At 44.0% G+C, this 15,940-nt stretch overlaps 1 protein-coding gene across 1 annotated transcript; it reads right to left on the bottom strand.

Moving 5' to 3' along the window:
* Nucleotides 1-11,898: 11,898 nt before the first annotated feature.
* On the bottom strand, nt 11,899-15,591 carry RPL37A (ribosomal protein L37a). Its single transcript, XM_025404269.1, has 4 exons — nt 15,507-15,591; nt 14,986-15,114; nt 14,353-14,435; nt 11,899-13,023 (listed from the first exon to the last, which is right to left on the bottom strand). Exons 1-4 carry the CDS (start codon nt 15,507-15,509, stop codon nt 12,960-12,962), a joined length of 279 nt encoding a protein of 92 aa, XP_025260054.1. The 5' UTR covers nt 15,510-15,591; the 3' UTR covers nt 11,899-12,959.
* Between the last annotated feature and the right edge of the window lie 349 nt (nt 15,592-15,940).

Raw genomic sequence — 15,940 nt, 5'->3', positions numbered from 1 at the left:
CCATCACTTGATTTCTTGACCTATCCGTTCTGGCTATGGAAGAGATAGCACTATATACTGATAGATTTAAGATATAAACTACATCTTGTAGGACAGTACCTTAATCTCTATATGGTATGGGATATCACACTGATAGATAAGGCATTCTGCAAGCCCATGAATGGTAATGCTGGCAGATATACTGTAGGTAAGAAAGACAACCCCATACCCATAATACATGTCTATCCCTGGGATGACAAACTGCTGCCCTTTGCATGATGGGAGACATCTAACGTACCCTTAGGGAATAGTGTCACATTAGCTGCTCAGCAAAGGCCTCTTTTGTTGCGGTTCTATCCACATATCCATGCTTGAAATATCCTCGTCTTCCAACCTTGAAGAAGTATCCCGTCTTCCATGCTTGTTCCTTCCAAATCTCTGGCCAGCTGGTACCAATCCATTAGCCATTTCAAGGTGATGTGAATACCTGGAGACACCACCTTTTCTGCCTGCTCATCAATCAGTGTAAGTCTCTACTTTAGGCCATCTCTTCTTGCATGCAAGGGGATATTATCTTAAGTTCTGCCCACTGGGAGGACTTCCCTTTACCACTGTCTTCCCTCTACCTCTGTCCATTTTCAGCTGATGCCAGTATAGTATGTAGTTCCATCCATAATGCACTTTTCCCTCTTCCATTAGCTGATATAACGAACTCCCCAAGAAGACAACTCATTACAGGAGAAACAGTGAGGCAGTAAGAGAATACACCTAAATATATTCCATGGGAATCTACATGCTTAAACAGCTTACTTGTATTTTCTGGATATTCTCTGGTCCAATTTTGTATAAACCGTTTCCATTTTAGAATGGAATGCTGTGGCACATATCTAATTTTATAATTTTATAGATCAGATAACATCAAGTTTATAGTAAACAGATTCAGTTGCAAAGAAAGTTGATGTTCCATGCTCAGGTATTCTACCAGGGTCGAGTAGCAAACCAGACCTAATTTTTAAATAGATAACAGATGTCAGCAGAAGAGGTCATTAATTTCAAATCCCTAGTGCACTACGATTTTTCTTTTGCAGCATCATAGAGCATCTCTGTCTGCCACTAACACCTCAAATCTACTTAGATTTGCTAGGTCATACAGAGCAAGTGCCAGAACAACTTGGGACTACAACTTGGATCTGCTGCCAAGTCTGTTCTTTCTCCAGGCTCTACTGAAAACTCTGACAGACTCCACTCAAGTCTTACAGGTTACTCAGTAAATGGGACAGAGAAGCACACTCAAATGTGATTTATTTTGCAACCATCCCCCTCAATCCAAACGGACCCAATAAAGATTCTCTCTCTTAGTTGGGAGTAGTCTAAAGTGCAGCAACTTGTCTATCACTTTAGGTAGGAAATCCCCGATAACCTAAACACCATATTCATATCATACTAGGCATATCATTCTCAACACTTCCTGATCTCTTTAGGTCCACTTGTTATGTCATCGGTATAATGAATCAATATCTTCCCTGAGACACCAAAATGGTCAAGATCTTTCTGGATTATATTATGGTATATGAGGCCGGGCACAGTGGCTCATGCCTGTAATCCCAGCACTTTGGGAGGCTGAGGCAGGCAGATCACCTGAGGTCAGGAGTTTGAGACCAGCCTGGTCCATGTGGTGAAACCCTGTCTCTACTAAAAATACAAAAAAATTGCCGGGCGCGGTGGCTCAAGCCTGTAATCCCAGCACTTTGGGAGGCCGAGGCGGGTGGATCACGAGGTCAGGAGATCGAGACCATCCTGGCTAACATGGTGAAACCCCGTCTCTACTAAAAATACAAAAAACTAGCCGGGCGTGGTGGCGGGCGCCTGTAGTCCCAGCTACTCGGAGGCTGAGGCGGGAGAATGGCGTGAACCTGGGAGGCGGAGCTTGCAGTGAGCCGAGATCGCGCCACTGCACTCCAGCCTGGGTGACACAGCGCGAGACTCCGTCTCAAAAAAAAAAAAAAAAAATAAAAAAAAATTAGTCGGGCATGGTGGTGCATGCCTGTAATCCCAGCTACTCAGGAGGCCAAGGCAGGAGAATTGCTTGAACCCAGGAGGCAGAGGTTGCAGAGCTATCACACCACTGCACTCCAGCCTGGGCAACAGAGTGAAACTCTGTCTCAAAAAAACAAAAAGGAATTAATACTGGGAATTTAAAAAAAAATTTACCAATTCATTTAAAAATAACAATAACCCCATTACATGTTAACATCAATAACATATATGAGCTGTATATGAGTATATGAGTTGATAGCCCTGAAGTAAAACAGTGAAAGTATACTGCTGTCCCTGCAATGTGAAGATAAACTAGTTTTGACTACTTTGCAGATAGGGATGAAAGGAAAAAACACATTTGTTAGGTTAATAGCAGCGGTATGTCGTGGCCAGGAGATATGTTGATTTCCTCCAATACAGATTTATACCCAGAATCATAGCGGAGGTTAGTTATGATCGTAAGATCATTATTCATGAAAATGTCAGATGTTTGGCTAAGCCATTTATCTGTGATCGACCCAGGGATTCCTTTTGTTTTACTGTGTGTAGGAGAGGCAACCCTAGAGGTTTGCATTTGATTTTCCAACCCTAATAGCCCTCCCTCCATGGGCCATGGGTCAAATAAAGCAGTTTCATCATTCTGGAAATAGGGTAAAAAACAAAGGATGGAGCCACCATTCCACATTACCCACTGTGAGATATTCAATCCAAGACATCATCTACCATCTGACCTCCATAAGCTCCTACTTTGACCAGTCAGTGGTCTCAGGTTCTCATGGGGAAGAGGTGGAGGGTACTTGGCCCCCCAACTTGTATACTCTGGCTCTGTTGTAGTGTTCTTCCATGAGTTGAAGGACAAAATCCAAGAGGCATTACCTTCTAGTAAGATGGTTTATAAAAGGGTAAGTAGTACAAATACACTCTAAATGGTAATTCAAGCTTGACGTGAAGAACATTTTATGGATAATCTCTAATTCCCTATTAGAGATTTATTTCTCCTCTGTCATCTGTAGTCTTGGTGGGACTGCCAACTAAGGTGCCAAGGGATAGAAGTGTGGCCCCCAACTAGGCCACTGGACTCTTCTGTTCAGGTTTTTGACTCCTGAATAGTGTCAAGACAAAACAGACCAGAAGCTCAGCTCCCCACTGGGGATTTTTTAAGGGGATTGTCTTTCACTCATCCCTTTGGTATCTGTGAGAACGCCCTATTTTCTTCCCCTTATAAACCTGATCCTTTAGATTTTTTTCAATCCTGTGAAGCACTCTATTACTCTCCAATAAAAACTTTTCTGCTTTAGTTACCTGCAGTCAGTCTTTATTGCATGCAACCAAACACTCCGGCTGGGATAGGAATTGGGGCAGTGTTGTGATCCTGGCAGCAGGAGGCATGCACTTTTCCCAAAGCTTAATGATCTTGCCTTCGTTTAACTCAGCTCCTGTGTCATTTGATCCAAATTCTCTAAAGATAATTGATTGGTTCCATTTACTCTATCAATCAACTGAGCCTACTGAGAGTGTTCAGTTATGAGAAACAGAGTACCAAAGGCTAGATGACAGAAGTTATTTTTATGTTTTTTATTATTTTTTTTTAAGACAGAGTCTCACTCCCTCACCCAGGCTGGAGTGCAGTGAAGTGATCTCAGCTCACTGCAACCTCCACCTCCCGAGTTCAAGTGATTCTCCTGCCTCAGCCTCCTGAGTAGCTGCGATTACAGGTGTGTGCCACCACGCCTGGCTAATTATTTTATTTTTTTAATAGAGACGGGATTTCACCATGTTGGTCAGGCTGGTCACAAACTCCTGACCTCACCTGGTCCACCTGCCTCAGCCTCTCAAAGTGCTGGGATTACAGGCGGGAGCCACCACATCCGGCTAATTATTTTATTTTTCTAGTAAAGACAGGGTTTCACCATGTTGGTCTGGCTGGTCACAAACTCCCGACCTCAGGTGATCCACCTGCGCCTCCCAAAGTGCTGGGATTACAGGTGTGAGCCACTGCGCCCAGATATGATTATGATGGAATCTCTAATGCATTCTACATGCCTCTTTCCTTACATGCAATTCCAAAGATGCCCCAAAGTATCACATGTGGAACCAAAAATCTCTTCACTAATCAACCCAAATTCCCAATTAGCTACCATACCAAGATGCGATACTTTTGTAAGCTGCTTCTCAATCAGAGACTGGTGATGACAATCCTCACAATTCTGCAAAATATGGAGAGTTGACTGGCCCAAGAATAGGCAAAACTTCATGTATCAAAAGGACTAGGTAATCTGATCATCAGAAAAGTATCAAGACCAGCTAACAGACATAGGAAATATGATGTCAGTAAAGGGAGAATATGAACAAGTCACTAAACACCAAGTAACAGGCAAAATGAAGAGACAGTAGAATATTTATATTCTTGTGACCATAAAATTGAAATGAGCCAAGACAAAAGTTGGAATATGACACAGATGGCTCAACACACCCCTTTCAAGAGTACCAGCAATTGTGCTTCCTCTGAATGCCTAAGACATTATAATCAGACAGTTTTACAAATACTTAATAAGTAGGCTGGGGGCAGTGGCTCATGCCTGTAATCTCAGCACTTTATGCCAAGGTAGGCATATCACTTGAGTCCAGGAGTTCAAGACCAGCCTGGACAACCTGGCAAAACCCCGTCTCTACAAAAAAATACAAAAAAAATTAGCCGGGCGTGGTGGCACCTGCCTGTAGTCCCAGTTACTCAGGAGGCTGAGGTGGAAGGATCACTTGAGCCTGGGAGGCAGAAGTTGCTGTGAGCCCAGATCATGCCACTGCACTCCAACCTGGGTGACAGTGAGACCCGTCTAAATTAACCACCAAAAAAGTAAACTAATAGGAGATGGGGACCACAAAATGGTCAGAGCTTTCAGGACATTTAAAATCTCCTCTCTAGTACCATCCATTTATTTATTAAATCATAAAATAACAGAGGACCCATTTTATCCCAGACCCTATTATGGGGACTAGATTGCACAAAGTGCCATAATTCTGTATCTACACCCTTTGTAATGTGTAGCTTGTTGCATCAAGAAATGAGTATATTTTCTTACTCCTTAAATCTGGATTTGCCTTGAGACCGACTTCTTTGCACTATAATGCAGAACAAGTAATGATGTGTGAACTTCAATTACCCTGCCACTGAACTGTGAGCCAACCCAGGCTAGCTGCTGAATGACAGACACATGACCCAGTCACACTTACTGCTCCAAACGCCAGCCAACTACCAGCCAGATATGAGGCCATCCTAGACCAATCAGATCCCCACCGACCTAACAGCTGACCACAGATGCAAGAACAAGCCAAGCCCAGAATGACTCAGATTATCAGAATGACTTTTGAGTAATATTAATGCTTATTGTTTTCAGTTCTTGAGTTCTGAGGTGGTTTGGATTTTGCAGTAGCTAATACAAGAGGACATAAAGAACGAAACCTAGTCCCTACCCACAAGGACTGCACAATGACAACCTATTGAAGTTGAAAATCTTCAAGATCCGGCCGGGTGCGGTGGCTCAAGCCTGTAATATCAGCACTTTGGGAGGCCGAGACGGGCGGATCACGAGGTCAGGAGATCGAGACCATCCTGGCTAACACGGTGAAACCCCGTCTCTACTAAAAAAAAAAATACAAAAAACTAGCCGGGCGAGGTGGTGGGCGCCTGTAGTCCCAGCTACTCCGGAGGCTGAGGCAAGAGAATGGCGTAAACCCGGGAGGTGGAGCTCACAGTGAGCTGAGATCCGGCCACTGCACTCCAGCCTGGGCGGCAGAGCAAGACTCCATCTCAAAAAAAAAAAAAAAGAAAATCTTCAAGATCAACTTCTGATCTTAACAGAATGCAGAGCCCTAACAGATGGTATACGCTTGACAGTTTTCACATGCATCTCCGACGTCATCCTCCTCTCTTCACTATCTTGATCTCTGCTCCAGGAGGCTGACCTCTATGTACTATGTAAATGGGTTCTTTTGCCTACTGGTTGGGCTTGGTCACTGGAGAACAGTAGCAGATAAGAAGAGAGAATGAGGATGGGATATTCATCCCCTTGGGTCACTCTGCATGGCCATATTTCATTGGTTGAATCACTTTAAGGTCACCCTTTCCACAGGGCTTTCCTTAACAATTTCCAGTAACTACTCACTCTCCTCCCTTTCAGGCCACTCTACTATCTCCTATGGCTTTTCCAACGTACTGTACACACTTTTGTAAATGTCTTTATAAAAACCTTGTATTTTTGTAATTTGAATGTGTCATCTGTTCCCTGCTAGGACACTGACATATTACCCAATCAGGGAAATAGTAGGGAGTCTGGGAGGAGTTCAGGTATACCACAAATAATGTTGTCATAAAAAGAAACTTTAGTTGTTGATATGGTCTGGATCTGTGTCCCGACTCAAATCTCATGTTCAATTGAAATCTCCAACTTTGGAGATTGGGCCTGGTGGGAGGTAAATGGATCATGGGGACGGTTTCTTATGGTTTAGCACCATCCCGCTAGTGCTGTTCTTGTGAGAGTTCTCACAAGATCTGGTTGTTTTTAGTGTGTAGTACCACCTCCTACCCACCCCCCGAGCCCCCACTCTTCCTCCTGCTCTAAGCTCCAGCCATGTGAAGTTTCCTGATCTGGCTTTGCCTACCACAGTGAGTAAAAGCTCCTTGAGGCCTCCCCAGTCATGCCACCTGTGTACTCCATGAAACTGTAAGCCAATTAAATCTTTCTTTATAAATTATCCAGTCTCAGGTATTTCTTTATAGCAGTACAAGAATGGACCAATACGGTTGTATATAAAAGTGTTGGCTGGGTGTGGTGGCTCATGCCTGTAATCTTGACACTCTGCGAGGCCAAGGCGGGCGGATCACTTGAAGTCAGGAGTTCGAGACCAGCCTGCCCAAGATGGTGAAACCCCGTCTCTATAGAAAAATTAGCTGGGCATGGTGCCACATGCTTGTAATCCCAGCTACTCAGGAGGCTGAGGAGGAAGATCACTTGAACCCAGGACGCAGAGGTTATAACAAGCCGAGATCACACCACTGCATTCCAGCCTGGGCGAGAGTGAGACTCCATCTCAAACAAACAAAAAAAAAGTGTTACCTTTTGCTTGCATGCTCCAAACTCCAGCTTACTCTAGTCTAGTGGGTGTAGACAATAAATCATGTAGTTGTAGATCCGTGTGGTTGGTCTCCTACTTTTTTCATTGATTATTGCCTGGAAGGAACCACGGGACACACAGATAGAAACTCGTTCTTCTAATGTTCTTATAAATGGGCCTAAGATGCAAGTGATGTTGGCATCTTGCTGCTTATAGCAATCTCCCAGTCACTGGAGGTCCCAACCTTCTATATCTAGAAAAACTAGGTGCAGCCAACTCAATGGGAGAGCAGAACAGAGAAGCAATAAGAACCAGCTCTCAGCCACCAGGAATTAAATCTGTCCTCAGTTCTTGTGGTTTCTATTTTTTCAGAATGGCTTTTTCTATCTCTAGTCAGTGCCCTCTAACTAAGCAAATGGCACCATCCTTTTCCCACAGTGCTTGGAACAATCCTTTTATGGTTCCTGTGTAAATGCAGCCAATACATCTCATTTTCTCTATGACCTGAAGTAAGCCAGAGACTAACTAACCAAAAATTACACGAAATTACTTAAGTGAAGCCCCTGGGAAAACAGGGCATTACTTGACCCTTAGCACAAATGTGCTAGAATTTAACCGATGACAAACAGGTCCACACGACAACTTCCCATAGACAATATAAACAGCAAAGGCAGATCCGATGGAAAAGAGGAAAATAAGCCTTTCTTGGAATTTCTAAGATTCAAGAGATTTGAACCTCAAGAGTGTTTCATATTCTGGGCACGGTGGCTCACGCCAGTAATCTTAGTACTATAGGAGGCCGCAGCAGGTGGATTGCTTGAGCTCAGGAGTGTGAGACCAACATGGGCAACATGGTGAAACCCTGTCTCTATGAAAAATACAAAAGTTAGCCAGGCAAGGTGGCACACGCCTGTAGTCCCAGCTACTGGGGAGGATAAAGTGGGAGGACGGCTTGACCCTGGGAGGCAGAGGTTGCAGTGAACTGAGACCACACCACTGCACTCTAGCCTGGGCAACAGAGCCAGACCCTATCTCAAAAAAAAAAAATTAATAAAAAACAAAAACAAATCAGTTGTGTATTAACGTACACACACACAAAATGACTTCAAAGTATTTTCAATTACTTCAAAGTATGTTCAAAGATCTTACTGAAGCTCCTTGGGACAAAAACAGAAAGGCTTCCTTGGCCTGAACCCTGTCTCTCCCTTTCCCTGACATCATAACTCATCCTTTCACCACAGACAGTCTCCCTCCTGATTCCTTCTCCTTTGGCCTGACAGCACCCTCTAACACTCACCCACCACCCCATCTTTGAAAAACAGCATTATGTCCAAAGTGTTTTTTGTCTTTCCAAGATCTACAGTCCCTGAACCTCACTATGAGTGTTCTAGATCCAAATTTATCTAACTTGTTCTGTTTAAGAGGAAAACTATTATATCCATCTTACAGATGAAAAGATTAGGCCGGGCACAATGGCTTATGCCTGTAATCCCAGCGCTTTGGGAGGCCAAAGTGGGTGGATCACCTGAGGTTAGGAGTTCAAGACCAGCCTGGCCAACATGGTGAAATCCCGTCTCTACTAAAAATACAAAAACTAGCCGGGCGTGGTGGCGCACACCTGTAATCCCAGCTACTCGGGAGGCTGAGACAGAAGAATCGCTTGAACTCAGGAGGCGGGCGGAGGTTGCAGTGGGCCAAGATCATGATATTGCACTCCAGCTTGGCGACACAGCAAGACTCTGTCTCGGGAAAAAAAGACTCTTGTCTCGGGGGAAAAAAAAAAAGAGTAAAGTTCAGGAGAGGATTAAATAATTCCTCCAAGGTCACACAGCCAGTATAGCAGAACAACCAAATAACTCCTGCTTCTGACTCTAGAATCCACATTCTTTTTTTTTTTCTTTGAGATGGAGTCTTGCTCTGTAGCCCAGGCTGGAGTGCAGTGGTGTGATCCCGGCTCACACCATTCTCCTGCCTCAGCCTCCATTCTTTTTTTTTTTTTTTTTTTTTGAGACGGAGTCTCGCTCTGTAGCCCAGGCTGGAGTGCAGTGGCCGGATCTCAGCTCACTGCAAGCTCCGCCTCCCGGGTTCACGCCATTCTCCGGCCTCAGCCTCCCGAGTAGCTGGGACTACAGGCGCCTGCCACCTCGCCCGGCTAGTTTTTTGTATTTCTTAGTAGAGACGGGGTTTCACCGTGTTAGCCAGGATGGTCTCGATCTCCTGACCTCGTGATCCGCCCGTCTCGGCCTCCCAAAGTGCTGGGATTACAGGCTTGAGCCACCGCGCCCGGCAGCCTCCATTCTTAACCATTATGCTGGAGACAGTTCTTGTCCTTTCCAACTGTTGTTTGTGTTCCCGAATAAATTTGAAAAATATTTTGCACAGCTCTGGGGGTTAAAAAGAAAAATTAGCGTTCTGATTGGAATTGGCATGTATATATACATAATTAGGAGGAAATAACACTTTCACCACAGTTGTGTCTAGCTCAAAGAGTTTATAATTAAGCTTAATTAAGCATACTGTTTCCCCTGTTATACTGGGACTTGAGGATGGTGATCAGGTCCTGTCCATACTGCACGGAGTGGTCAACACAGGTTGGTTTAATGAAGAGTCTCTACCCTCAACCAAGCCCCCGCTTCATTAAGTGAACCCATGTGGGTCTCTGTGTCAACCATACCACCCACTCTCCAGACACTACTCTGCTCTCAAGGTTCCTGACATACAGGGTTGATTGTGGCAGAACATTAACTTTACCCTCAATTTATCTTGATGTACCCCAAAGCATATAAACAATGTTTCCATTCCCTGTTGATGAATTCTGACCTGAAGTGCTATCAACAAAATGGCTTTTAGTTTCCCAGAGGAAGACAGCCACCAGTAAAAACGCTGTACAGATTGCTTGGTTCTAGTTGCTACATTCCCAAGTTGATGTATTATTTCCAATCTTAATTGAACAGATCCTCCCCAAATCCCTTCAGTCCCAGTTCTCCACACCTCACCTATTGCTGACAAAATGAAGTTCAAGCTTACCCATGTCTCAACTTCATACCCAAAACTTGGAATTAGACGTGCTTCTGTATTGGCTATCTGTACATTTATCACAGCCACCCGCATAGTTAGGATACAATGAAATGGCCTGGTGAAAAACACAAGCCTAACTTACTTTTTATATCACGACACAATGTTCAATTAAATGACTTAAGAGTCAAACGCTCAGAAAACCACTGTGAAAACAAGCCAGGGGATGAAGTTGCTTAAATAACAAAATGAAGGTGGGCATCTTTAGTATGGGAAGAGGCAGGTAAGGAATACTCTTGAGCCCATAAAATAGAAGGCAGACTAGTACAGCAGGAAATCACAGACTAGGGGTCAGAAACCTGATTTTCAGCCCTACCTACATCACCTGCCTCCCTAACATCTTGGGAAAATCACTATTTCCTTAGATATAAAAACATTTATCTCAACACTTTCACTGGTCTGTAAACTGTCCGCTGCCCTTTCCTCTTTAACTGTCATAAAAAAGCAATCAATACATGGCTGGTTGAGGCGGTTTACAAAATCCCAGCACTTTCGGAGGCCAAGGCTGACATACCACTTGAGTCCGGGAGTTCGAGACCAGCCTGGTCAACATGGCGAAAGCCTGTCTCTACTAAAAATACAAACACTAGCTGGGCTTAGTGGCATAAGCCTGTAATCCCAGCTACTTCGGAGGCTGAGGCATGAGAAGTGCTTGAACCTGGGAGGTGGAGGCTGCAGTGAGCTGAGATTGTGCCATTGCACTTCAGCCTGGGTGACAGTGAGACTGTCTCAGAAAACAATCAAAAAGCAGTACTTCACTTATTACAAAAATTGAGTAGTTTTCCATGCCTAATCATGTTCAAAGGCAACATACCAGCTTTGTTAAGACTCCAAATTAGTAATCCAAACACCCATCATCTACTCCATTCTACTACCACGAATTATACAGGAAACTGAAGCAGAGAGGTTGTTACTTAACCCAGGTCACACAACTACCTAGGCAGTTTGGCTAAGTTGGTGTTCTTAACCACAGCATTAGGCCATCTAATGCTCACTCAGTTCCCTATGCTTATGTGAAATCCTGGTCACTCACCTGGAGATCCTACGGAGAGCTTCTCCAGGAGATTCACCTGGAGAGCTGCGTCACGCCTATGAAGCCTGAAAATCCTGACTTGTCACTCCTGGTCCTACCCCTACTGACCTACAGTACTTGCTTCACAGTACAAAATCAGTAGTACCACTTTGTGACACAAATGAGATCCAAAGATGACCAGTTACTGCTATGGATCTAGCAAACGCTTGACCCAGTTAAGTATTCTTCTAGGGTAGTTATGTTTCTGCCAGAGGCAATGCAGGAGGTAAAGGTCAAGGGAGACATCTGTGCAAAAGCCAGTAATGGGCAAAAAAAAAAAGTTATAGAAGACAGGGGTCAGCCCAAGTGAAACAAAGGTTTTTACTTTGTCCTAAAGATGAAGTAAATCCACATTCTTACCGAATTAAATTTGCATCCTTAAAGGATTACTGACTCTGGAATAGACAAAAGACATACCAATTAGGAGGACTGAGAAGTCCATACCACAGATGGTTGAGAAGTTAGACTAAATTGGCAGTGAATTAAGTGCATAAAAGTGTCAAAGACAGACCTAAAATAACTTGAATTCCTCCAAGGCAATTCACTTTGTTACTACAACCATCTGTCAATCTGAAATCAATCCTACAAATCCTTATGTGCAAACTAAAAACTGGAGAATTGCAGACGTTTGCAACATTTAATGTGAAATTAGTTTCATACTGTTTCCTGAAGATGCTGACACAGTGTAGGCCAAATGAAACATCATAGAAGAGGCAGTATATGTATATCCTTCAGTATATCTTTTACCTTCAGAAATTTTTTTTGGGGGGACAGAGTGTTGCCCAGGCTAAAGTGCAGTGGCACAATCCTGGCTCACTGCAACCTCCCCCTCCTAGGTTCAAGTGATTCTTGTGCCTGAGCCTCCCAAGTAGCTGGGATTACAGGCATGTGCCACCATACCAAGCTATTTTTTATATTTTTTGTCAAGATGGGTTTTCGCTATGTTGTCCACACTGGTCTCAATCTCCTGGCCTCAAGTAATCCACCTGCCTCAGTCACCCAAAGTGCTGGGATTTCAGGCATGAGTCACCGCACCCAGCCTAAACATATTTTATAAAAATACTAGACTGTAAGGCTGGGCTTGGTGGCTCACGCCTGTAATCCCAGCACTCTGGGAGGCCGAGGCAGATGGATCACTTGAGGTCAGTTCAAGACCAGCCTGGCCAATGTGGCGAAAACCTCATCTCTACTCAAAATACAAAAATTAGCTGGGCATGGTGGTGCGTGACTGTAATCCCAGCTACTCGGGAGGCTGAGGCAGGAGAATCGCTTGAACCTAAGAGGTGGAGGTTGCAGTGGGCCAAGATCAGTACACTGCACTCCAGCCTGGGTGACAAAGACCCGCCTAGAAAACAAACAAAAAAATATTAACTGTAATTTAAAAACTAAAGTTCACAGTTGGCTCCAATGTATCTCAAAGTCAAACTGGCAAGAGCAGACTTATAAAAAGCTAATACACATATCTAACTTGAAGACTTATATTCTTATGCTGCATTTTACCATTTGACTACTAAAAAGGAGACTGAATTACAATATTCCATCTTGGCATGCTTTTCCAATACAACAGTATTTACACAATGCAAACATCAGAATGTCTAATAAAGTTAACAAGCCAACGCAATTTTGTTACATAAATTAACCCATTTATTATAGGCCAGTGATGTCTCAAAGAGTAGAAGAGCGTCTACTGGTCTTTCAACTCCTTCAGTCTTCTGATGGCGGACTTTACCGTGACAGCGGAAGTGGTACTGGAAAGAAAGATTCAGTTTCCAACATAATTAAGCATGTTAACATAGAAAATGGCAAGTAAGTAAATCTGCCTCGTTTTTGTGGTGAAGTCTCTTCCCAAATTTTCCCGGAAAGAATTATACTGAGATAGACTGCTCTACCAATACTTTGCTGCAGTCGATCCAAACATCTAACCAACATTAGATTACTCCCCCGAAATGAGTGGCTTCTAAACTACAGGATGGCATCCTTTAAGAGCCATGCCTTCAGGATCTTGCAGAATTAGACATGCAATCACATGCACGTGATTTCTCAACCAGTTTTTTTTTTTTTTTTTAGGAACTCAGTTGTGGACAAGCAAGCTTTAACTCCCCCTACCCCACCCCACAAAACAGAAATGGTTCTAAGAGGCTGACCCAAACTTACTAAAAGGGAATGGACAGATTACAAGAAATGAATAAATTACAAGATGGTACAGTGAGAATAATGAATAAGGAAATAGAGTGGACACTAAAGTGCCTTTCGGAAAGACAGCTACTGAAATGACTACAAAAGTTTTACCACAAAATTCAGGAACTATACCTGAAAATCACCATCCTATATGGTGAGTATATAAATGCGAATTAACTTTCCTATCAGAACCAAGAAAGCACTCTAGTTCCCATTTTCCATTCTGCCCTAATAAAAACCCCCACAAGGTGTGTGTGTGTGTGTGTATATATATGTATGTATTTCAACATTTTCCACTTTGGTTTAAGTTTAAATTGACTGAAACTTAAAATCCCATTCTTTAATTACACTAGCCATATAGGTGCTTAGTGTATTGGACAACACAGGTCTGGACACTGGTTTGTAGTGTAGTGTTTGTAGTATCGCCCTGTCAAGTGATACTGAGTTGCAGATTCACAAACCTGCAGGAGTCTAACACTGTTCAGAAAGACGAAATTGCGGTGGTCCTGATGGCCTCAAGTTTCCAAATACAGTTTTGAACTAATTGACCTCTTCACCTATTTTTGTCAACACTTGCAATGCACATCAACGTTCAGCAGATTCAGCCCCACTAACAGACCTGCACAGTATCATGACAATGTTCACAACTATGTGCCCAGTGACCATCTAATTCTAAAACAGTCTGTGAAATAGATTTCCGACTTCTATTTTGGTAGTTTTGTGTTTACTCTTTCAGTAACTGAAAATAAATCACCACAAAAGAATCCTGAAAATACAAGGGCATCCTTATTCTCTCTGTCCTGAGAAAGTGTTAACACGAGTCCATCCAGCAACAACCTGGAATGTGGGCCTATGTGGCCCACACACTTCGAAATACAAGGACAAGGAAACAGACTCACTTGTATGTCCAGGCACCGCCGGCCACTGTCTTCATGCAGGAACCACAGTGCCAGATCCCCACAGCTCGTCTCTTCATCTTGGTCTATAAAAGAGAACAAATTTTCACCATGAACCAAGTATTTTATCTTACAAGCATCCAGAAGTCTAAATTTGGATTCACCTTATTGTCAAGGATGTGAAAGCCTTCCTTCCTCCCTCAAAAACAAAAACAAGGATTGCTGTAATGTAGTATTTTGCACATAAACATTCAAACCTTTATCAAACAAAAATCGCAGAACAAGTAGAATGGTATTAGATGGACAGACTAGGTATCTTGGGGGTTGGTACAGAAACATCAGTAGACAAAACTGATGGAATCATTTCCCACAAAGCAGGTTTGGCTTAGGCTGGGGGCGCTCTGTCAAATGATTATTTTACCCATTACCTTTTAAGTGGTTTTCTTTAAATGAAAAACGTTTCACAAAATCTAAAGTTACCATCAACACTTTTACCTTAAAACTCATGATCAACGAACGGCACGAGTAATTCTAACTGCTCACGAGCACACGGCTTACAAAATACCTTGAAGTCAGACCTCACTTGGGTAAGAAACCTGTCCTCCCTCTCCCCTCACCAGACTTTGCCTTACTTACTTTGCCACAGAAAGAGCAAGTGTACTTGGCGTGCTGGCTGATTTCAATTTTCTTCACCATTTTCCGGAGGGAGGCCCCATAGCGCGTCCCGTATTTACCGACGATCCCGACTTTCTTGGTACGTTTGGCCTGTTTAGAGTGAAGGGAGAAACCAGTGATAGACCTGGAACCCAGGCAGGCCCCGGAGCCTCCACACACCGTTCCTCCACCTCACTGACGGGTGACCGACATGTGAATTACATGTGACCTAGTTTTCCCTAAATTCAACCCAACAAAACCAGCGCCCAGGACTCGCTGCGCGCTCCGAACGCCCGGCGTTAACCCGGCCGGAGCGCGCCAGGACCAGCCAAGGCGCCTCGCTCCTCCGCTGTGGGGCAGCGTCCGACAGTGGTGTCTCCTGCGAAGGCATGGAGACAGGAGAGAACACGGGGCAAGGCAGGTGAGGAGACGGGTGCGCGAGAAGAAAACAAGGACAGATGCAGGCAGATAGAGACCTAGGCCGCACAGAAAACCGCACTCACCATGTCGTCGCGAACTAGGTCCGAGCCCAGAGAGGAAGAAATGCGGTGCGCAGGCGCGGTATTAGGCAGACGAGCGGAAGTGGCTGGTGGAGGCCTAGCTAGGAACTGAGCTCTATGGTTCGGGCGTTTTCCGGCGACCTCCTGAGAAATATTTGCAATTGTAAGGTGTCTCTCTCACCAAGTTTATCCGGATTTGCAAACTATGGCGACAAACAACCATAGCAGAAGCACGTCCAGATTATTTCAGATATATTACAAAATCCTGCAAAGGTACGAGTTCCTCCATTCGATGCACAGCGCTTGGCTTGGAGAAGTGCATAAATCTTACCTCTGTGGGGCCGGACGCAGTGGCTCACGCCTTAATTCTAACACTTTGGGAGGCGGGGCGGGTCAGGAGTTCGAGACCAGCCTGGTCAGCAGGATGAAACCCCGTC

Source organism: Theropithecus gelada, chromosome 12, assembly GCF_003255815.1.
Source record: "Theropithecus gelada isolate Dixy chromosome 12, Tgel_1.0, whole genome shotgun sequence".
In the NCBI taxonomy this organism is placed as follows: domain Eukaryota; kingdom Metazoa; phylum Chordata; class Mammalia; order Primates; family Cercopithecidae; genus Theropithecus; species Theropithecus gelada.
Note: the sequence above shows the minus strand (reverse complement) of the source record. Positions and strands in the feature narration are given on the sequence as shown.